At 44.8% G+C, this 23,444-nt stretch overlaps 1 protein-coding gene across 5 annotated transcripts in view; it reads left to right on the top strand.

The window, feature by feature from the left end:
• ASMTL (acetylserotonin O-methyltransferase like) overlaps positions 1–23,444 on the top strand; it is an 816,255-nt gene that overhangs the window by 629,130 nt on the left and 163,681 nt on the right. For all 5 annotated transcript variants that reach the window (XM_069636974.1, XM_069636973.1, XM_069636975.1 and 2 more), the window contains one exon: positions 10,610–10,742. In XM_069636974.1, the coding sequence (XP_069493075.1) occupies positions 10,610–10,742 (133 nt within the window). The remainder of the gene's footprint in view (positions 1–10,609; positions 10,743–23,444) is intronic.

Consider the following 23,444-nt stretch of genomic DNA (forward strand, 5'->3'; position numbering starts at 1 on the left):
GGGGCTGTTTTACTGCCACTTTCCCATTTTACTGTCTTGTTAAAGTACGTTGGGCGAGGAAGCTTGTTTCATCCATAATGGAAATGGGACACAGTGCTAACCCACTTCTGCTGTTCGTTTGTGCCTTCCTCGGTTGCATCCACTGTTTCAGTTGTTGGGCCATTTTCTACTTTCTAGCTGCCCCGTCTTGTCCCTTAAGCTGTCGGATTCTGCTTGGTCGAGCCTCTCTCTTTTCCCGGGGTCATATTTGCTATTTGATCACTACTGGCTGGTGGATCTACTTCTGGGAAGGCTAATTGTTCTTTCTTTGAGTCATCTGGGTCATCAGTGCTCTGGATTTCAAGTCCCTGGATGACCGGATCCTCTAATTAGCTCTGAAGAAAAGATATTTTAATCCAAAATATGTACAAATATGTAAAAATGTACACAATTGGCGGTCCCCATGGTTGTGGGTTTCTGCAGGCATCCTTCAACTGCATTATGCTTGTCTCTTACAGTGGCCCAAATTCTTCTCTTCTCTTTTCTAGGGGTTGCTAGGTCTTGAACCTGGAGCCGAACTCTTATTGAGGTTCACCAGCGGTTGCTATTTTCTCCACACCTTAGGAGCCTAACTTAGATGTACCTGATTTTTCTCCATAACCGAGGCAGTGCTTACAATCTTGGGCCTGTTGATTCCTCTGGGGCACTTTTATCAACAGTGGAAACTCCTACAAAGTGACCTTTTACCTGAGTCTCCCCTGGATCCCTGAGGTTTTACACAAAGACCTGGCCTTTAAGCTACTACCTTTGATTTACTGTACATTTTAAACCCTTGTATTACACTCCTGGCTATTGAAAATCACTAAATTTCAGTGTATCGTTTTTGGTTACTTGTGTCTTTAATTTTTGGAGTGTAATATGACCTAATAGGACTGGATAGTGTAAGCCTGAATATATCCTACATGTTGGTAGCCCTCTAGTTTTCTTGCTATTGTATACCCTTTTCCCTCTCTCTACAACCGAATAATGTGCATTTGTTATGTCCATGTTACTATGTGCTAGAGTGTATGAGGGATACCCCTAGTAATGTATGCATGGCATTTTGGGCCGATAATTATATTATTGTATGTGTTTATCATCCAGGGTTTCCTTCTCCTCCCACCCATAAACCAATATGTATTGTATGCTACCATCTAGTGGGCTTACGTTTTAATTTTAGTCATAGGAGTGAGTTGGATCTTAAATGAGCATTACTGTTTTTATACATGCTATGCTTTACAGTGTGTATTTCACCTAAGTACTTATTTTGACGTGTTTCACAAGGCAAGTGAGTAAGCCCCGTCTACAGGGGACGGGAACCCCTCTCACCTGGGGGTGGAAGACCGAACTGAGAGGGTAATAGCTCCTGCCCTCCTCCCCCTTTGCACCAGCATTTTTTTCCTGAAGATTTTGATCAGCATCAAAATAGATGCTATGCAGTGTCTTTCTGTCCTTTGCAGAATGCCTCCTTTCAATACTGAGAAAGCATGATCCGCTGAACAGAATTGATAGAAAAACGAGAGGGTGCTCTCTTTGAGACCCAAAGAGCAGCCTGGGGTGATTGGGGTTGAGGGGAGAGGAAGAGAGACCTCACACAGAGTTCCCTAGACCACCAGCTAACAGAAGGGGAGTTCTACCCACCCTCCCCAGAGAGACTTACCATGGTTCCCTGCCCTACCCGGGAGCTGGTATACTATCAGGACGTTGGACAATCTATTCTGCCCTTTTCAGTACGCAGAAAGCCCTCATGGAGTTTGTAGGGGGGGTTTAGCCCCCTTATAATGACTTTCCATCGCACATACATCCAAGCTGGAGCTGAGTGACCTGGGCCTAAAGGGCATCTTGCTTGCCCAGTAACACGAAGGCTATGGCCTTAGTAATACTGACTCATTCATCCAATAATGTGACCTTGTGCACTGCAACGATTGCTGAGGTCAGGTCCTGGTGGAGGCAGGCAATTTCCTTCGCCGTTGAGCTTTGTGTAGCTGGTGCCGAAACTTAATTTTAACTCCTCCTTCGTAATTGAGAGTCGTGCTAGCTGCAACAACGACATCACACACGTATGCATGCCCCAGAGGCACCCTTTACTGCCTTGACTCCTGACAATCCTCTTACCCTGGGATGAAAGAATGTGTCAATAATTTACTTGGTTTTCTTCTTCTTAGGTGGCATTCAGATTCCTAGCAGTTGCAATGGTGCTTTCCCACCAGGCGTTGGTGGGGGGCAGTTGTGCACCCTCGTGCCTCTCACAGATGGGAAACATCTTGAACCGGTGGCTACATCTTAACTCGCTTTCTATAGTGCACAACCTTAGGAAGGCAGTGACTTGAGCATGAATCGGGCAATTCCATCTGTTCCACTCCAGTGACTCTTCATGGACCAGACCCCATCCTGGAATTTTGCACTCATACAGCCAGTACAGAACAAGCTGATGTCAGGCCAGCAACTCCCCAGAGTTTTAATCATCCCCCGCCCCGCTTTTCACCAGACTGAAATGTAATGAAATTCAGCTCACTCACTCTTTAATGAGGGTGCAAGTAGTCTGAGAGAAGTGACATACCCCCACCCCAAATCACAGACCCAAACCACCTTCAATTCTTGGTTTCCCCGCTTAGGTTCCTAGGAAGTAAAGACCACCTGCAATTCCAGGAGGCACTCAGGGCTCCCAGGTTGCCTATTGGTGTCTTCCACCTATCGGCCCATACTGCTTTCTCCAGCAGGGAACTGCCAGGCAAGCAGCCGTTTCTCCCTTGTTCTGCATCATGCCAAGTCCTCTGGAGGATCGGAAGCTGTGAAGACATTTTTACCATATAGTTTATTTAAAATAAAATAAGACTACTTTTCCTTAGATCTGTGGGGTTTTCCCTACCTATTTTACGAACTAAGGTGCTCATCTGTCTGAGTGAATGTTTAAAACAAGTCTGTCCACTGTCCAAATCTAACCTATCTCACCCTGACACTAATATAACTAACTAAGGCCAGGAGAATGACTCCCTTGTCCTGGGTGCTTTGTTTCTTCACATGGGTGTTCTTGGTTATTTTATTCTACTAAATATACCATATGTAAATAGTCTTTCTATCCTTTTGGACTACATTCTGCAGTTCTTTTAGGGGACTGTTAGCTTCCTTGTCCTTTTTCTTAGAGATTATACTTGTTCTGCTCAAGTTCCCTCTCGCTCTCTCGCTCTCTCTCTTGTGGGACTCCCGACCCCTTTGTATATAGTTCTCCTCTCAGGAATTCTGGTTTCTCAAATCCCAATTATAGTTCACCTCTTCCTGGAGTGCTCTTTTTAATGTGTGATCATTATATTCCTGACCTCGCGGGTCTTGACTCCCCAAATGCCTCTTTGGTTTCTGTTCTTTCCTATCTTCGCAATATGGTTTGACCTTTGCCCTTTCCAAAGGCAATAAGATTCCAACTCTATTTCTCTACCACTCTAGTGTTTTTTGTGTTTCTCTTTATCTCATCAATATAGTTTGGATTCATCTGCTTATTTCCAATTCCATTCCCATTAGTACTGGGACGGGTTTTATTTAACTTAAACTAAGGGCCTCGTTCCGAGTCCGGTGGTAATCCTGCCGCTGCAACTGGCGAGTTGCCGCCGGACTCAGAATTACCAGCGCCTGGCCTCCCGGTGCCACCGGCTCATTCCAAGCCCGGCAGCCAAGAAGTCAGGCGCCGGTATATTTGTAAATCCCCATTCCCATAGAGTCATATAGACTCTATGGGAGTGGGGACACAGGAGCACCATTGCTGATGGTGCCGGTGCTCCCGTGAAAAGTCTGCCTACCATGACCGCTGCTCCCGGCAGAGTCAGACCTGTTGCGCACAGCGGCCCGGCAGGCAGACTTGTAGTTTGCCGGTCCCGAATCAAGGGTGCAAACTTATGAGACCAAAAGTCTCTTAACTTTTGTCATTCCCATTCCCCTTATTACCTTCTGTCTTCAGGTGTAACATTGCCGGTAACTATAGGACTTTGGACTCTCTCTCTGCTTCTTGGTAGGTCTGCGGTTCACTTTCCGCAACATCTGTTTCATATGTGTCTCGCTCTCACCTTGTGGATAGAACTGTTGCCGGGACTCACTTCAGGAGTTATTTCCCGCTGGTGGTGTCGGCACCGTTTAGCGGGCCAGCTGCCCGTCACATTTGCTGCATGGTCGCGCCACCACCAAACTCAGTTCCAACTTGTTTGAATTTCCTCCGTTCTTGCATGCCTGTCTCCTGGTGTTTCTTGTTCTGTGCTGGTGCTGCTCTGGCTAACGTGGGCTTTGCGTTCTGGGACAGCTCTGCCTCCTTCTTCTGTTGTGTCCAGGGGGCTTCCCCTGGTATTCTCGGCTTTCCGCCTCCTCTCACTAGTTCTTTGGCTTGTCATCCCATTTCAGCATCCTCAACACAGTCTATTAGAGACTGATTTAAAGGCATATCCTCATTTTCTTGTTGTTGACAATATAGGTTCACTTTATCTTCAAGGAGCTGATAACGTTCTGGTGTATTAGGTAAGCCCATATAAGCCATCACCTAGACAGCATCAGGGAGTTCCTCACAAGGGGGCACCCCTTGGGGAGCAGGGACAAATTCCCTCAATTCGTCACATACCCCTCCCCTTCTTCATTGATGGGGAATTTGACTCAAGAAATCAACATTCCCTTGTTCTTGAACTTTCTGATGCGCAACCAAAAAACAGAAAGGTTGTACATCCAAGAACCTCCTCATTGCACAGGGATTGGTTTATTTTCTCAAACCAATCCATGTTAACAGGCGGTGGTTTGTGATTAGTCTAAATGTGTGGCCTGCCACATAGTATCTTAAGTGAGGGACTGCCCATTTTATGGCCAGAGCCTCCAGTTCTACAGTATTGTAGGATTGTTTTCTGGGGAACAGTTTCTGGCTCGTATATAGTATAGGATGCTCCACACCATAGGTTTCCTGTGAGAGCCTTCCCCTAAACCCACTTTGGAAACGTTGGTTTGTAATAAAAGTCTCAATTGAAATCGGCATTTTCAGGAAAGGTTTGCTACACATGATTTTCTTTAGACCATCAAAGCTTGCTTGATCTTATTTGTGCCAAAGTAGCTTTTGTGGTTGGAGATTTTTGAGCTTGCCTGTCAGGATAGCAGCAATTGTGGAAAAATTTGGAATTCATCTCTTATAATATCCAGTCAACCCCTGGAAGGCACGAAGAGCTCATCTGGTCTTGGGGCAATCGTTAGTTGAACTGCCTTTACTTTCTCATTTTGTGGTTGTATCGGACCATTCCCTATGAAAAATCCTGGGGATTTTACAGTGGATTGTGCAAGATTACACTTTCATGGGTTTGCTATGAGGCCGGCTCTTCTCAGAGCCTAGTGATTTCATACTAGTGATGGACGTGTTCTGGGCAACTATCATCCAAATACACACAGCAGAAGCTAGACTATTTCAGGGGAGATGGGAGTTATTTAGCTCCTGCTTATAGCCTAGAAGAGCCTGGTTAACTTTAAACTAATAGCTACCAGGAGCTAGCTTTGGCTCCCCGAACCAACTGATGCCGAACAAACACACCTATGTGTATTTAACTCTGTGCATTTGGGAAAACATATATATAAACATTAGCCCATATTTGTGCAACATTTAAAGCATAAGGGATTACATCTCATGTGGAAGTTAGTTGCAGAACACTATTACTTAGCTCCTCGTTCCCCAGTGGTAGCTCCTGGTCACTGTTTAATGTTACATACCCAGGAGCTACTTTTTGCTGCTGCCTATTCAATCTCAATGTTGACCCCTGAATAAGGTTTTAACATTGTATCCATAAGCCTCTGTGGGGCCCTGCCCACAAGTGGGTAGGCCCCATGTAAACCTAAGGTTAGGACGTTCAAGTGGAATAACCCTTGCATGGTGGAGAAGGTCTGTTTTTCAGTTCTGATGGGTTTAATGGGACCAGCCAGTACCTCTTTGTTAGCTCTAAAGTTGAGATGTACTTGGCCGAGCCAGATTTTTCAATGAGATCATCAATTCTCGGCATGGGGTAATAGCAAACCAGATATGGAGTTAAACTTTCAGGATGCGATGCAAAACCGCTAGGACTCATCCGATTTTGCAACCAAGATAATAGGGGAGGACCAAGGACTTTCAGGGGGCTCGAATAATCTGCCTTGAGCATTTCCTCTACCTCTTGTTCAAATATTTCTTCCAAGTCTCAGGGATCCTATATGGTCTTAAATTGATGGTCTTCCCTGCTGGTGTTCTGGTAATATGGAAGAAATTGACCACTCTGCCTGTTTGATCTGAAAATACAGCGGGGAACTTCTCCAGTGAATCAATAATGTTGGTATTTTGGGAAGATGACAGATTGGAAGGAACTAATGTGTGCTCTATCTCAGAGTCAGTCAGGAGGGCAGCCATACTGACAGTGGTGTCTTGGTTAGGGTCTACTCTCCACTCTTTGAATAGATTGACATGATAAATGTGGGTCTGGGGCTGTCTATCTTGTTGAGAGTCAAGATGGTTCAAAGGTCCTTTCTTTTCCAAGATGTTATATGGACCATACCATTTAGAAAATAACTTGTTTTCTAAAGTAGGTAGAAGAACCAATGTATGTGGTATGGCCCATTTATTATATTTGACCTGCTGTTGGTCCTGTGCTTGTCCCAATTGTTTGTTCAATATTTCTCGTACTGCCTCCTTATGGGCTTTTAATTTCTGTGCAGTCTTAGAAATAGGAAAAATAGCCTTGTCTCTTTCTTTCCATCTTTCTCTTGGCAGATCTTAAACTTCCTAGTTCAAATGGGGAATATCCGAGGGAAGCTTGGGGCGTTTTCCTGTCTGCAAACAAGACCCAGGGCATTATCACATCCCAATTCCGTCTGTCGGCTTCGACGAATTTCCGCAATTTTCTTTTAAGGGTTTGATTGAAATGCTCCACATTAGATGCAATATAATGGTGGTACATTTGTCGCTAAGAATCTCTTCAGGCAATCCTACCCTCGAAAAGAATGCTAACAGGTGTTTTAGTATTTGTTGGGTTGTATTATTATGGGGGGGAATGTCCTCTGGGTAGCGAGTTGCATAATTCATAATCACCAGGATGCAGCGATTCCTAAGCTTGAGTGTTTCTAAAGGACACACTATGTCCATCACTACCCTTGAGAATAGGACTTGAATGATGGCTAAAGGCTGTAATGGAACAGGTGGAATAGAAGTGGTTGCTGTTTTCTAACAGATCTCACAAGTTAGGGCATGGTTCTTGATATTAGCAAAAACTCCTGGCCAATAAAATCTGAGTATTATTTGGCTTTGGGTTTTTCCTATTTCCTGGTATCTGCCTTTCAAATGGTAGTGTGCAAGTTTGTGAACTTCTCACCTATGACTCTGTGGGACAACTAGCTGCTTACGCCTTACCCCCTTGGTGATTATGTCCCCTCGATAAAGCAGTTCTTTTTTTAGAAAGAAGAATGTATTAAATTGACTTTGTCCCTTCTCTTTGTTAATGGCCTTACTAAAGGCTGCTGTGAGAATGGGGTCATTCCTTTGAGCAAAGTCTAGGTTAGCTAAGAGGGCGGTCTCCTCTATCCTTTTCTGTACTTGGGGAATGTCTGCCTACCCAAACCATTTTGTTCCCCTCTCTGCTTCTGTTTTTTCTATTACTTCCTGGGGTACTGGGAATAAGGGCTTCTCAAGAACCCATTGGGCCACCTACTCTCGCTCTTTTAGAGTGTATGGGTTATTCCCATGGTTCTGGAGGAGGATTTTGATATTCCCTTTGGAAGTCTGGATAAATGACTCCTGCCATAAGCCGGATTTAGAGGCTAATCTAATATAGGTTCCTGTCAGAGGTGTTCAAGTTAATCCCCTGGGGATTAGTTGTCTTTCGCTTGGTAGTATGATGACCTCCTCAGTACTATATGAATTAAATCCTATGGATTCAGTTGTCCCTACCATAGAGGTTTTGGTATTGGGACTCAGTCTGGTAAACTATACAGATCCCCAACATTTATCAGTTGGAATACATCCCACTTCTTACACCATGTGTAGAGGATCAGAAAGAGAACACAGACACTGTGAAGAATTTTTTTTAGAATTTAGTTTATTTAAAGTGAATTAAGGCCTACCTTTCCCTATGTCTATGGTGTGTTCCCTCCCTATTTTACTAAGGTGCTCATCTGTCGGAGTGAATGTCCAAAGCAAGCTTGTCCACTGTACAAATCTAACTTACCTGAACCTGCCACTAGCATAACTAACTAAGGCCAGGAGAATTACTCCCTTCATCTAGGTGCTCTGTTTCATCACAGGGGTGTTCTTGATTATATTACTCTACTCAATAGGCAATATGTAAATAGTCTGTGCTTATTCTTTGGACTAAGTTCTGGAGTTATTCTAGGGGAGTGGTAGCTTCCCTGTTCTCATTCCTAGAAATGATCTTTTTTCTGCTCAAGTTCCTTCTGTTTCTCCTGTAGGACTCCAGGTCCCCTTGTATATGGTTCTCCTCTCTGGAATTTCGATTGCTCAACTTCCAATTATAGTTCACCTCTTGCTGGGATGCTCTTTCATGTATGATATTTACCTGCCTGACCTCACAGGTTTTGACTCCCCAAATATCTCTTTGGTTTCTATTTGTTCTTATCTTTGGGATATGAGTTGACCTTTCCCTTTTTCTGTTTTTCTCTTTATCTCATTAATATAGTTTGGATTCATCTGCTTATTTCCAATTCTTTTCCCATTAGTACTGGGATGAGTTTCATTTAACTTAAACTCAGTCGCTGTTAACTTTACGGTATTCCCGTGCCCCTTTATTATTTTCTGTCTTCAAGGGTAACATTCCATGTACCTGTAGGACGTTGGACTCTCTCTCGGCTTCTTTGTAGCTCCACAGTTTCTTTCCACAACATCTGTTTCATGTGTGTCCTGCTCTCCTTGTGGATAGAACTGTTGCCCAGGCACGCTTCGGGAGTTGCTCCTCTCGCTGGTGGTGTCTGGGTCGTTGAGCATGCCTGCTGCCCACCATGATTTCTGCATGGTCACGCCACCACCGAAATGTCTGTTCCAAATTGTTTGGATTTCCTCTGTTCTTGTACGCCAGTCACCCAGCATTTCTCGTTCCATGCTGATGCTACTCTGGCTTACGCAGGCTCCTCGTTCTGAGACAGCCCTGCCTCCTTATGCTCTGTTACATACAGTTGGCTTCCCCTGGTATTCTCTGCTTTCTGACCTCTCTCGGATTTCCGCCTCTACTCGCTGGTTCTTTGCCTTTTCATCCATTTTCAGCATCCTTGGCACAGTCGATTGGAGACTCTGATTTAAAGGCATATCCCCAGTTTCTTGTTTTTGATAATATAGGTTCACATTATCTTCATGAAACTGATAACATTCTGATATATTAGTTAAGTCCATATAAGCAATCAGTTGGAGGGAGGGCATCAGGGAGTTCCTAACGGGAGTCCTTGTCTCCAAAGGGGGTGTCTCTCCCAGTGAGATCCCACTAGCCTCGACCCCTATGGGAGGGTGTTGCAGAGCAGGCACACCTCACTAGCCTCATGGGTGGGGGCTCCCCCCTGGATAAAAGGACGAATTCCCTAAAGCCATGCTCTCTGGGGAGGTCTGCTGCTCCATGGCGACCCTTCCGAAAGATACGTCTTCTTTCAACATGGGTTGTCAGTCAACCCTCTGCCCGTTCTCAACAGCTGGGACTGAATCTGCCACTTTGCTAAAGCTATCCGGACTGCATAGCAAGACCACTGGTCCTAGTCTTCACACGCTGGTGATGTTGACAACTGCAGAGTAGACATGGGTCTGTGGTATATTTAAAAATTAAAGCATTTGAAGGGATCAACAAGTAGCTTAATTTTTGGTTTTATTGCATGGTTTTGACTTGCGTTAATTTTGATTTAGTTGACACAGATTACCTTTGTGCGCTAAACATGTTGCAAATGCTCTGCTTTATACAATTTGCAAAACTTACAAAAATGAAAATGATGCACACATTACAAAAAAATGATTCCCCCGACCCTTTCCACCAGTCCCCCACCCTTTCCACCAGTATAGATTGATTTAATCACAGATGTTTTATTTTTGATGTATCCTTTTTCAACATTACAAAGAACTTTGCGAATGTTAATGCAAAGAAATGCACATGAGCAATGCATAAATTGAGCTTTCACCCTACCAGGAAAAATAAAACTATTGTGCTGTAGCCCTATATAGCCATCCTTATATCAATCACCTGTTGAAAAGAATTCTCAAAGGCATAAATGTGGTGCACCAAAGAAATGCTATTTTGTTATGCAACATTGCTAAGTGTTGAGGATTTGCAGATTAAATATCAATAATAAGTGTGATCGCATTTCACAGCCTACACAATAAAGCGCATGCATTTTAGTTACTACATCAAGTAAAAAAACAACTGACACGAAGGGAGCACACTACTAGAAAATCTACAAATACTGTTTGGCAGGTTTTGTGATAACTAGCAAATTGCACCACAGGCCGAAGTGTTTGCGCTTTTGTTATAAAGAATGTACATTAGCATTTTGGTTCTGTATGAGGGACTTGCCTCTCTTGTTTAATGGCTTTGTCATTATATACTTGTTTTAATTGCTGTTATTTTATTCCAAGGACTCTGGTTGTGGCAGTCCAGATGCAAAACATCGATTAATGGCTGCTATGCATTGCACCATCAAAGTGACTGCAAGAGATATTGCGACAGCGTTTGATCTCTCCCACGTGAAATCTGCCTGCGATTTGGGAGGTATGATATCAGAGTTTTCGTATTCCTAACTAATGGCGCATTAATATATACAGCAAAGTGAACACATCATAGTGTGTTATGGCAGATTACGAATGGTAATCGTCATTTTTCCTACTCCACCAGTCTTGTACAAGTCCTTGCTAAGGTAGGTGACCTGCTTTCCAGACAAAAAAAGAGATAGTTGTCAACATTTCCAGACTTTTTCCATACTCCCTAAATGGAATATAAACCCGGTCCCATCCTTGTCCTGTTTTTTTTGTTATTCTTAGACAAGGAGGCAGATGGAGCCAGGAGGGAGAGGAAGCTGGTCCGTAAGGACTGAGAAGATAGGTGGATTTCGAATAATGATGATTCTGTTCACCCTAGTCTCATCACATTACTTACTGATGAAGATGTAGATATCAGAGTTTGTATATACTTCTGCCGAGTAAACCAGAGCGCGATATCCACAATGCTGCAGGAACGCCATTATATGAAACTAAATATTCTCAGCCAGAAAGTGTGACCCAAATTGTAGATGGGGAGTAAGTCATTGAAAAACTACACTGTTGGCTGAGAAAATGTTGATTACCATAGGTACAGCATTGTAATTGAGTCTTGAACAGCTGTTCAAGGGCAAGTAATGCCCCATGTTAAGGGGGTTGCTTGAGGGACTACAGTGGGTGATAGGGATTTAGCACAATAGGCAATAATGCAGCTTCTCAGGGTGGCCCCATGGATAACAGAAACACTTGACATGCAAAATGTAGTTCATTGATTTTATTTAAAGTACAACAGAACATATCTAATCAAGGTCAAAACAATGGAAACATTAAAGAACGGATCCAGTCATTACCACACTTAAAAGTTCACCTAGATGCAAACTTTCTTTAGGAGGTCCTGAATCCCCTAATGCTGCCCTTCCCTACTGGGCATAGGTCAGTGGGTTCATTATCCAGTTGCAGGGTGTGGGCCAGATGTCAAGTCCAAGTCTTTCTTTTGGTGAGTAGGGTCGGCCTCTAACCATTCGCTGGCAATGGTGGGCTTCTTAGTGTGACAAAATTACTGCTGCCCTGCAGGAGTAAAAGGACGTGTAGTGGCTAGACCGTCTAATCAGCCCTCGCACTTCTACAAAGAAACAGTTATCCCAATCATAAAGGTGAAACAGGAACAGATACCTCCTTCACCTTTTGTGGTGAGGGCAGGCTATACTCTTAAGAGGGGTTTGAATGTGAAACAGTAGCTATCCAAACAGCAGTGGCATAATAGTGAAAAATAAGGGAATATCCAATCAAACTTCTATAACAATTTACTTTAATTCAACAACCCAATATGCAATAACAACTTTACTAGAAAACACTAAAAGTTACCTACTTGTGTAAGGGAAGACGGAGAAATGCAGAATGTAATGTTGCAAACACTGGATACTTAGCAAGGAGGAAAAAGCAATACGTTACTTTAGTATTGTTGAAAAGGGTATGTCTTTTGGAAAAAAGTGCAAATGGGGCTTAACCAGTTTCTAGAGTCTCAACAAATGGGCATGGGGGGCTGAGGCCTGCCAACAGTACCTTTATTAGCTCTTAGCAGTTGGGCGTCGTAGAACCAGGCTTCTCAACGTTGTGTGAGCAGGTCGAACCAGATTTGCGTTTCATGGTGATCCAGACAGGAGAAGGCGTAGTGTCTTGTTTGAGATTAAGCCAGCTGTGGTTTGATGCATTGTTAAAGGATGTGGCGAGATGAGGCCACCTGGATTAGTTCAGCATTTGATCAGAGGTCAGTGACGAAGATGCTTGTGGTTTGAGGTGCAGTTTGAGATGAAGCGCTTCGAAAGCTTCCCCTACAACAAGCTTCTTGTTGAAGCCAGGAGAAGCAAAGCAATTCTCTATTTTTGCTGCACCTTGAACTAGTTCTCTGCCGCACCACAGATCGAAGAGGTTTGAAGAAGTGTCAAAGCAGCACTGCATGTTCTGTTGGTTCAAATGTGGTTGATGATGGTTTGATGGCAGTTCGACGATGTAGAATTCAGAAAACTAGCTGCTGTCATTCTCCAGTTGCTGAGTCCTAATACAGCGGATCAGGGACAAGATGAATCCCTGTTCTCATTCTCACAACCCGGGGGAAGCTGGCTAATACCTGCAGGGGTCCTTCTCCTCCAGGGAGGTTCACGGTACCAATGTAGCTAGCAGTGAGGCAGGTCTTGGTCAAGCAGCAGTTTGCCCCCAATGTGCCCTGGGAGTGGTGAGGGAATAGACCTTGAAAGAACAAAACATGTCTAGTGAAACATTCACTAGACCTGGGGACGCCTCATGGGTAGTAAATACTACTGTACATTAAGTCATGTAAACAATTGTGATAGTCACTTGAATTCAAGTGATACTTTAGTCACTTGATTGTGTTTGTAGACATCTTCAGTTTTATTTTTCAATTTTGGCGCGCAGAGACCCTTGCAGATGCATTTTGGACTGTGCGTCCATCTCCAGGGTGGGCTCTGTTGGGTCAGAAAAGAGGAGGTGTGATATTTTCTCCATGGCTGGAATAACAGCGCCTACTTGGGGAAGCTGTTCAGGACGGTTACTCAAGGCAATATGCCTTTAAGCACCCTAATAGTGTATGGTGGGCATGTGCATTAATGGAGGATGCTGGACAGGAGGATCTAATATGTCATATTGCTTGCTTCCAGAGACTCCATTAACGTGGGGTATGCAACGTTCGCTTCTCTGGTGTTGAAAGGGGCGCTTAGAGGCAGAAGTGTTGTGCAGGAAAAAGAGCTCCAATGGTGAGCGAGTCCATGTCGGGCAGAAACAGCCGTAATCTGCTAGCTCATCGGCGCGTCTGCAAAGCCTTGGAACAAAGTCGTTCTGAAGTTGGAGCAGACATTTCCCTTTGCCTTGGAGCACTTCACCTCAGTGGATGAGGGCTTTGGAAAGATCAACTCTCCCAAAAGAGTTCAAAATTAATTCTTGTACTCCAGGAATGATTCAGTGAAAGCAGGGAATCCCCCGAAATTATAAAGGCAACATGCCACAGGGTATTGTTTAAAAGCAAGCTTGCTTTAAGAGGTTGATTCTTGTTAAGATAATAATAAGTGAATTGTGCCTCGTTGCATCCTACCCAAAGTGTTTTGCTGTGCAGGAAGTGTGGAAGATAGGATGGAGAGAAAGACCCAAAGAAATCTAAGATGGAGGAACCCTTCCTTCCTTTGGTTCTGCTCTGCCTGAATGTCTAAACCCACCCCTTTCTCTAGCCCTGCACTTCAAAAGCGATTTGGTGTGCAACACGCTCAACACGCTACTGTGAGGGCAGGCCTTTGTTATGTAATTGCCCCTTTGATGCCAGGCTTTCAGGCCATCTCCAACTGGGAGATCCCAGGCCTGGCAATGGATGAGTTTAATATACCTCCCAGGATATATATCAATAGTGGTTGGGCTCTATCCTTTGTCATATCCACTGGAATGCAGACAGGCTGGTGCCGGGAATCCATATTTCCCCAGGGTTTCCTGCTGTTATGTTACAAATCTGATGTGACTTTTATTAATTGTGAACCATCAACCACCATGCCAAAACCTTGGTATTGTTCATATTTTTATATTATCGATTCTACTAGGTTGATAGTTTATCATACATAGTTGATTTTTTTTTTAACAGAGGTGCAGATTTAAATGGAGTCTCTGCACTGCTGTGAATTTGCTGTTGCAGCAGCTGTCAAACAGGGTATCTGTGACCTGTGAACCAGCTCTGTGCGTTTGGAGAATAGGTTAAGTAGATCAGGAGACTGATGCAGCAGGGCACAGGTGTACTCTATGGTTTTGTCATGAAGCTTGATGAAAGATGGGTCTGGTTAGCAGGCCACCTTTCTGAGATGGAATTACCTGCATCATTTTATATTTGATAAAAAGACAAATAAACCAGAGCTTTTACAGCCTTATCCGATGGCAATTCCTCACACCATGGAGCATAGTTTCTTGTCCAGCAGGGAGGAGCCAGTGGTCTAATGGCCGGGACCTTTCATTTCGGTTGGTTCTACCCTCCTTGCCACCACAACACCTTCTCTTTCCATCTTGTGATCCATCTGAGAAAGACAGATAAATATGATGCCATATGGAGTGTTTTAATGATTTATATTCGTGATGGGGGTTTTTTAAATAATTTTTTTCTTTTTCTCCTTCTCTCTCTTCCTCCATCACTCTTTGACCTTTCTCTTGACCTCCTCTATTCATTTTACTGTTTTTTTACTTATTCTCTTCTGATACAGACATCCTTGAAAGAAAAAGGGGAATGAGAAAAGTGAGGGGAGGGATGGGGAGTAAGGGGTAGGGGGGGGAGCAGTGGGGGGAATGAAGATGAGAAAAAAGAGGAAAAGAACAGAAAAATGGGAGTTAATAAAATATTTTAGACTAAAAAAATAAAGGGAACGGGGCATACAATGGGGTAGGAGGGATGGAGTAAAGAAGTGGGGGTGGGAGGGAAGGGGGAGAGAATTTTAGATGTGACATTGTTCTATTGTTAATATTGTATTAAATCTTTTTCTATTGTATTTATTTGTTTCCCCATGAAAAGGTTAATAAAAAAGATATTTAAAAAAAAAAAAACTTTTTCCACCTATTTTGATGACAAACTACCTTCCGAATTCAACTCTCTGCTGTCCTCTTTCAATAAGTCTACTGCACCCACCTTAAGGGATATGGTGCCCTGCTCACCTTCAACCAATATGGTGCCCACTAAACCTCTTCTCTCCTACCTTGCCACCACCACCCCTTTCACTGCTCCTCTGGTCTCCTGCTCCAATGCTCAAGTGGGGCTGTGTTCAGAGCTGCTCTCTTTATCTCTTAAGCCTGGCTTCATATTGGCTCTAAAGGCCCCTACCTAAAGCCTGGTAGGCAGGGGTGGGCTAACTGATAATTAGCCATTCCTATTTCCTTCCTGAGCCTGATCAGGGGTGCGGGTATTTGAGGGTAGAGGCTATTTTAGGTAGAGCAGCCATCTTTAATCTCAAATCCCTGCCTGACCTCTGTATAACTGTCTCCATCCTGTAGATCCCTTACTGGTGCGTTTGGGGTCGATACACTTTCCAGCTGTCTATACTTTCCTGCCCTTCACACCCTTCCTGGAGCCCTGCAATGGTTTGTACTGCTTTATTCTGGTCAGAGCTGTCCCCCTTTAAGGGCCTACATTCTTTTGTGTCAGGCTTTGGAGTGGCATGTGGTTTGACTGCCCTCCGTGGTGTTGGGACTTCCTTAGGGTAGCCCTGGAACAGATCTAGGGTCATGGTTTAACTTAAACACAATAGGTATATTGGATGATTGCACAATGATGTTTTTGATTAATTTGTATATTATCCCTCTTATATATTAGCGATCCTGGCCATGGATCAACACAAGTGCGAGGAAGAATATGTCCAGAGTGTGACCCTGTGGTATATGGGATGGTAAAGGCAACTTAACTTTTAGAATTGCTATCCAAAGTCTTTATGAATTTTATGAGGCAGCCCGGCAAAGTTATCATGCCACTACTTGTACATGTTTAGATCTATTTGGATCATCCTCCGGTGGCCGTACAGTTGCATAAGAATTAGTTCATTTGCCCGCAGAGCAGTTCGTGTTGTGGCGTGATCTTTCTGGCAGAGAATAGTGGCGCTTGGGAAGGGATCAACCTCCTGATCTGCACACAGTCTGCAATGTGAGGCCTTGGTTATGCCCTGATCAACCTGACGTGGTTATGGCAAAACCTGTTCTCTGTGAACCAGTACTTTTGCCAGAATTATGAAAGAGAAAAAAAACAAATACTGGAAGGGGGGAGAGGTAAGCCTTATCTGGTTAACAGTGTGTGCCTTCAGAACTTGCAGGATGTAATGTGTCACAAGTGCCACTCCAGTCTTGAGAATGTTGAACCTCACCTGCAACAGATTCAATACATGGGTAATATTTTGTAACAATGTTATGAATGACCCTGGACGATGAAATGTCAGAAAATGTTCTTTGACATTACTCATGTAATATACAAGGATGGACCTTAAACCAGTTATTGCCTTACTCTCAAGAGAATTGTGACTCCTTGGCTACGGTTTTTTATGCATAAGATTGTGAATATTCGTGAGCGCATTCTGCTGGGCCATGATTCTCTGGGGGGCAAGTCTGGCTCCTTACCCTCTTTAACATCTGGGACCATGACATCTTCTAAAGCCTGCTGGGATTCTTTCCCACTGTTCACTGCGGCTGATTTGACTTCAGCAGCTGCAGGTATCAAGTCGGCTTCTCCCACTGACGCCATCCCGCTGTCTGTGGTGAAAGATATTTTTATGTTGCTTTTACCCCAGTTTACCGCTGCGGTTAATCTTTTGTATTCCTCTGGAATCATTCCCTCTGTGCTGAAGTGTGCTACGGTCATTCTGTTGAAAAAGCCAACTCTTGACCCACTCCTTCCTGCTAATTTCTGTCCTATTTCTCTTTTAGCTTTCTTTATGAAGTTGCTTGAGTCTTTAGTTTCTCCTCTACTGGTGAAAGGTTGCGACTCCATGGCTGTGCTTGACGTTTCCTAGTCTGGATTTAGACCAGGCCGTGGCACCGAGACTGTCTTGGTCTCGGTGCTTGATGATCTAACGCTTAACGCTTATCAGGGTGGAGCGGCAGCCTTGATCCTTCTGGATCTTTCGGGCCGCTTTTGATACCATTGACCATGCCATCCTGATCAGCTGTTTGTCAGCTGCGTGTATGTCGGGTTCTGTCCTCTCATGGTTTCGCTGTTTTCTATCTGACCTGTCTCAGCAACTCCTGCTGACATTTTCTTTCAGCAGTTGTGGCTTTGCTGTGTGGGGTTCCACAGGGCTCTGCCCTGTTCCCCACACTGTTCAATATCTACATCCAGCTCTTATCGCTCTGATCCGCTCCCATGGCTTTAGATGCTACTCTTACGCTGACAATACTCAGATCTTGGTTCGGCTTGATTTACTTCATCCTGCCAATGCCACTCAGCAGCGAGATTGCCTCTCTGCCATGGGATGTTGGGTGAGCGAGAACTGCTTAAAACTTAACAGAGATAAAACTGAGATTATGGTTGTGGGTGTTGACACTGTTTCCTCTCTTTGCAACACATCTTTTTGGCCTTCTGCATTGGGTACCTTTCCTGTGGCGGTTCCGACTGTTCTAAATCTGGGGGTAAAACTATCAGCCTCTCTTTCTGTGGCCTCTCAGATCGAGTCGGTCTGCCAGACTGCCCATTTTCGATTGAAAATTCTCAGGATAGTCTTGCCCTACATTCCGCTTCATCTGCACGCGCCAGTAGTATCTTCCCTGGTATTAGCAGAATTGACTATTGTAGCTCTTTATAGCTGGCTCAGCCAGATTACTTAGTCCATCATTTACAGGTATTGCAAAACTCTGCAGCTCGCCTTGTCACTGGTACGCCATATCAGGAGCATATTTCACCCGTTTTCAGGTCTTTCCATTGCCCCCCTACCTCGCCCCCCCCGTGGCCAAGCGTGTGTCCTTTAAGTCCCTTTGCTTAATGCATAGGGCTTTCTATGATACTGGCCCAGACTATCTGTAGTTGAAATGTCGTCCTTATGTCCCTACCTGTGCGCTACGCTCTGCGAACTGCTCCCTTCTGGCTGTCCCTAGAGTTTGTTGCGCAAGAATGGGAGGTGGCTCCTTTTTTGTCAGAACGGCCATGCTGTGGAATGCTCTGCCATTTGACCTTCAGGCTTGTCTCATTCATACCAACTTTAGGAAAGCTCTGAAAACGTTACTTTTCTAGTCCCTCTTATAGTGGTATTTCAGTTTCAATCATAGCGCCAGGTTGCCTTTTTGGTGTTGGTTGCACTGTACCTCGGTACAAAAACTGTTAACATAATAAACTGTTAACATTGACAGAAGTATCCTATCCCAAGAAATGACCTTTTCCGTCCTATTATACCTTGCAAGAAAGGGGACCTGAGCCATATCTTTGAACATTAAAGGAAATGAATCACTGCTTGAAGTGCCCCAGGCCAAAGTAGTTTTTGTAATGAGCACAAAACGTATGAACAGATCTGGGCTTTGCTCTCAATGGAAAGACGCTTAACAGAATCTGACCATTTAGTTTTAAAGATTTAGATTTATTTATGTGTGGCCTTAAACAGAAGTTAAACTTCCAGTCTTTGTCATCCTCTCACTCGGATATTTTTACCACCTTTAAAAAGAGCAACACTGCATTTTCCCCTTGTGTATGGCATGAAGGAATTCATTATGACTAGAGAGCAACAATCCTCAATTGTTCAATTGCTGTTTGTTTTTTCTGAAAAATAGTCTTGCAGCTGGACTGCACTCCATAATGGGCTTTCAGGACCAGCTGCTTAAGGACCAGGAGACAGGTCAATGTTATTACATCTGGTTGTATTTCCAGTCGAAGCAGAACTTGTGTTAGTTGAAAAATGATTGCACTTGAGTGCACCCTGTGTGTTGGATATTAGTAGAGGCATTTTATTTCAGCTGTAACCTGTATGTATTGTGCACTGCTTTCAAGCGCGAGAGGGTAGTGTAGAACTGCTGGTCACATTCACTCGAAATATCTGCTTGCCACATTCCTTGTTAACATATTGAGCCTACGGGGGAAAGCTGTACACCAATCTCCTATGTAGCAGCTTTAAACTATGTGTCTGTGTTGAAATTAAGACCTGCAACAGCGCACCCCTTTTAAAATGCGTTATTTGATTTTGGCTACTAGGTGGCATAAGCAGAAGCTGTTACATCGGAGTATTGATAGTATGTAGATTGGATGTAAGGAGTGACACAGGGACGTCAATTCACCAAAATACCACGGTAGCGGAAGTGAGATCGCGCGACCCTTGACCTCTGAAGTCATTAGACCCCACCCCGAAGTGACATCACAGGAAGCGATGGAACACAACCTTTCACGCCTTGACAAAACAGGAAGTGGTATCACATAACATTCTTCTTAGTACACTATATGACCTCGCTGAAGAGGAGCAATACCTCCAGGAAGATGAGGAGGGTTTGGGTGTAGAGGAAGAACATGAGGAAGAGGGGTTTGAAGAAGATCCTTACACTAGTGCAGGAGTTTTTGAAGAAGATACAGCTACCTCGCAGCCCTGGCAATCCCCATCAGTGCACTCAGACCCTGATGCCTTTCACCCTTCTCCTCCCAAGGATTCACCTATTGGAAACACCTCTCCCATAGATGACCAACCTTCACTTAATGCACTATTGCGCAAGGCAGCAGCGCATTTTGAAATAGACACAGGGGAAACTCTTCCTGACATAGACTTTGTAGAAAAAGTTATTAAAGAAAAAGCCCCTGTTAGTCAGTCTATTCCGCTCCTGGCTTTTATAAAGAGAAGAATAACTCCTTCCTTTTCCAATCCTGCATTAGTCAGAGGGGTAAACCCTCGGATAGAAAAGCTCTTCAGCCCTTCGTCCTCTGACCCCTTGTACATCAGAGGACATTCTATTCCGGACTCCCTTGTAGTTACTAATACAAGAAAAAGAGCGGGGGTACCACTATCCACTAGTGAGGCACCACCTGACAAAGAGGGCAAGAAGCTCTATGCACTTGGGAAGAGAATCACGACCTCCGCAGCCTTCTCAACTAGGATTGCAAATAACAATTCCCTACTAGCTAGCTACGCAGATGCACAGTGGAGCAAGCTGCGCAGCGAAGCAGAGGACGCACCAGAACCCCTGCGTTCACGCCTGTTAGCTATCATCTCAGAGGGAACTCTTGTAAACCAGGGCATCGTAAAGAACTCCTTAGATGCCGCAGAGACGGCTGGCCGTTCCCTGGTTCAGGGAATACTTCTCAAACGCCATGTCTGGCTGCGCAATTCGGGATTTAAGCCGGAAACCCAGGCTTCCCTGATAAATAAGCCCATAGAACAAGCACATCTGTTTGGGAAAGCAGTTGATGAGGCCCTAGAACATGCGAAGAAAGAGTTTGATACCATCAAGACGCTTGACCAAATTTCTAGGCCCCCTAACAGACGCGGCTATGGCAATAGACGCTCCTTTCGTGGCCAACGCCAGCAAAACCAACAGCAATTTTCCTCTGCTACCAACTGGCCCTCTAACCAGGGTAAAAACCAGTTCAGTCAAAGAGGCCAACGCCGTGGCAAAGGAAGAGGTCGCGGCTCCAGCCCCAAAGGTTCCACGCCCAATACCAACAAATGACCCGAAGATTCGGGTCCCCTCCCATGCATCACCGGTCGGGGGCTGGCTAACATCGTTCCTATCAGCATGGGAGGGAATATCGTCAGACCGCTGGGTTTTATTCACCATAGCCCACGGATACTGCATCGAATTCAACGGTTCCCCGAAGTACAGACCCCCACGGAACCGACGTATGACACCGGAACACCTCACCATTCTTCTTCAAGAAGTAGAAGAGCTACTGAAAAAAGAAGCTATAGAGGCTGTTCCCCTATCTCAGGTAACAGAAGGTATTTATTCACTGTACTTCCTTGTACCCAAAAAGGACTTAACCATGCGCCCTGTATTAGATCTGCGCCCAGCGAACAAGTTTGTCAAACCCCAAAAGTTTCGTATGGTGACCTTGCAGGAAGTAATCCCACTGTCATCACAAGGGGATTACATGACAACACTAGACATGAAAGATGCATACTTTCATATTTTAATGTTGCCAGCGCACAGAAAATACCTCAGGTTCAAGATAGAGAACAAGCACTACCAGTTCAGAGTACTACCCTTCGGGATAGCATCTGCACCAAGGGTATTCACGAAAGTACTGGCAGTGGCAGCGGCCCACCTACGCAGGTTGTCCATCCCGGTATACCCTTACCTCGACGACTGGCTCATAACAGGGGATTCTTACGAAACATGCTTCTCCAATACCCAAAAGACCGTAGACCTTTTATCAACGAAAAGAAGTCCAGCTTAGACCCCAGCCAAATCAAACAATTCCTAGGGGCTCTAATTCGAACAAAGGACGGCCTCGTCTTCCCCTCCAATGAGAGGGTACAAAACATGCTGTTTCAGATCCCCCATTATGTGGCAGGTCGAGAGGTGACTGTACGCAAAGCAATGCGCTTGCTAGGGATGATGGCGTCATGTATTTATTTGGTACCTCACGCGCACCTGCGCATGCGCCCAATGCAAGAGTGGCTCTACAGCAAGTGGTGTCAGGCCAGCGGACAATGGGACGATCTAGTGGTGGTCTCGCAGGCCTTGGTTCTCTCGCTACGGTGGTGGACAAAAGAAAACCTGTTATTAGGGAAAACTTTTGCCACACCCGCAGTGGAAGCCACTCTAACCACAGACGCATCCCTTACAGGATGGGGGGGCTCACCTATCCCATCAGACTGCTCACGGAGCGTGGACTCCGAGCTTAGCATCCAAGCATATAAACCTGCTGGAACTACTAGCGGTGTTCAAAGCACTGAAAGCCTTTCAGGAACACCTACAAGGAAAAACAATGATGGTCCTCACAGACGGCACCACAGCCATGTACTACCTCAACAAGCAAGGGGGCACTCACTCTCCAGGACTGTCCAAGCTGTCCCAGAATATATGGAAGTGGGCTCTCAAACACATGTTTCTACTATCACAACATGTACCAGGGGAACTCAATCTGCTAGCAGACAAACTCAGCAGAGACTTCCCCCTGCCCAAAGAGTACGAATGGCAATTGCACGAAGACATCGTCTTAGACGTCTTCACGCAATGGGGGTTCCCAGAAATAGACCTGTTCGCAACTCTGGAAAACTCACAATGCCAAAGTTACGCCTCCAGGTACCCCCAGAACCAGTCCAAGGGGAACGGTCTGTCGATTCAATGGTCAGGGATATTTGTTTACGCCTTTCCCCCGACTCCCCTTCTCAACAAAGTGGTACACAAGATGCACCAGGAGCAGGTCACCATGATACTAGTGGCCCCAATGTGGGCCCGGCAGCCATGGTTCGCTCACTTGATGGAGATGTCCCTATCTCCCCCAGTGAAACTTCCCAGCCCGTACAACATGCTGTCACAGGACAAGGGCAGGACACTGCATCCATGCCCTCAGACCATGAACTTAGCAGCCTGGCTCCTGAGATCATAGAATTTGGACATTTACAACTCCCGCAGAGATGTATGGACATCCTCAGGGAAGCCAGAAAACCTGATCCTCGCCACTGCTATTCTAGCAAGTGGAAAAGATTTGTCATCTGGTGTAGGGGAAGAAACATCAACCCTGTTAACTGCTCTCCCACACAAATTGTTCTGTACCTGACCCATTTACTGGACTCGGGTCTAGTATTCAATTCTATTAAAGTCCACCTAGCGGCACTTTCTGCATACACCACTTCCCAACTTAAAGTGTCGTGGTGGAAGATACCAGTTATCAAGGCCTTCATGGAGGGGGTAAAGAGAATACACCCTCCGATGGCTAACCCAGCTCCCGGATGGGACTTAAATGTGGTACTTTCTAGACTCATGGGCCCTCCTTTCGAACCCATGCACAAGGCAACTCTTAAAGACCTCACTCTTAAGACTGCTTTCCTAATAGCTATCACCTCCATTAGGAGAGTAAGTGAACTACAGGCTCTTTCTGTACTAGACCCCTTCGTAACAGTTCACAAGGATAAGGTGGTTCTACGCACACACCCAAGGTTTGCACCAAAATTCATCTCGAAATTTCATGTAAACCAGTCAATAGAACTACCAACGTTCTTTCAAAACCCTTCCAGCTTGGGAGAAAAAAGTCTGCATACACTAGATGTACGCAGAGCTGTCATGTTCT

This window comes from Ambystoma mexicanum, chromosome 7p (genome assembly GCF_040938575.1).
Source record: "Ambystoma mexicanum isolate Mex_15411 chromosome 7p, UKY_AmexF1_1, whole genome shotgun sequence".
NCBI lineage: Eukaryota > Metazoa > Chordata > Amphibia > Caudata > Ambystomatidae > Ambystoma > Ambystoma mexicanum.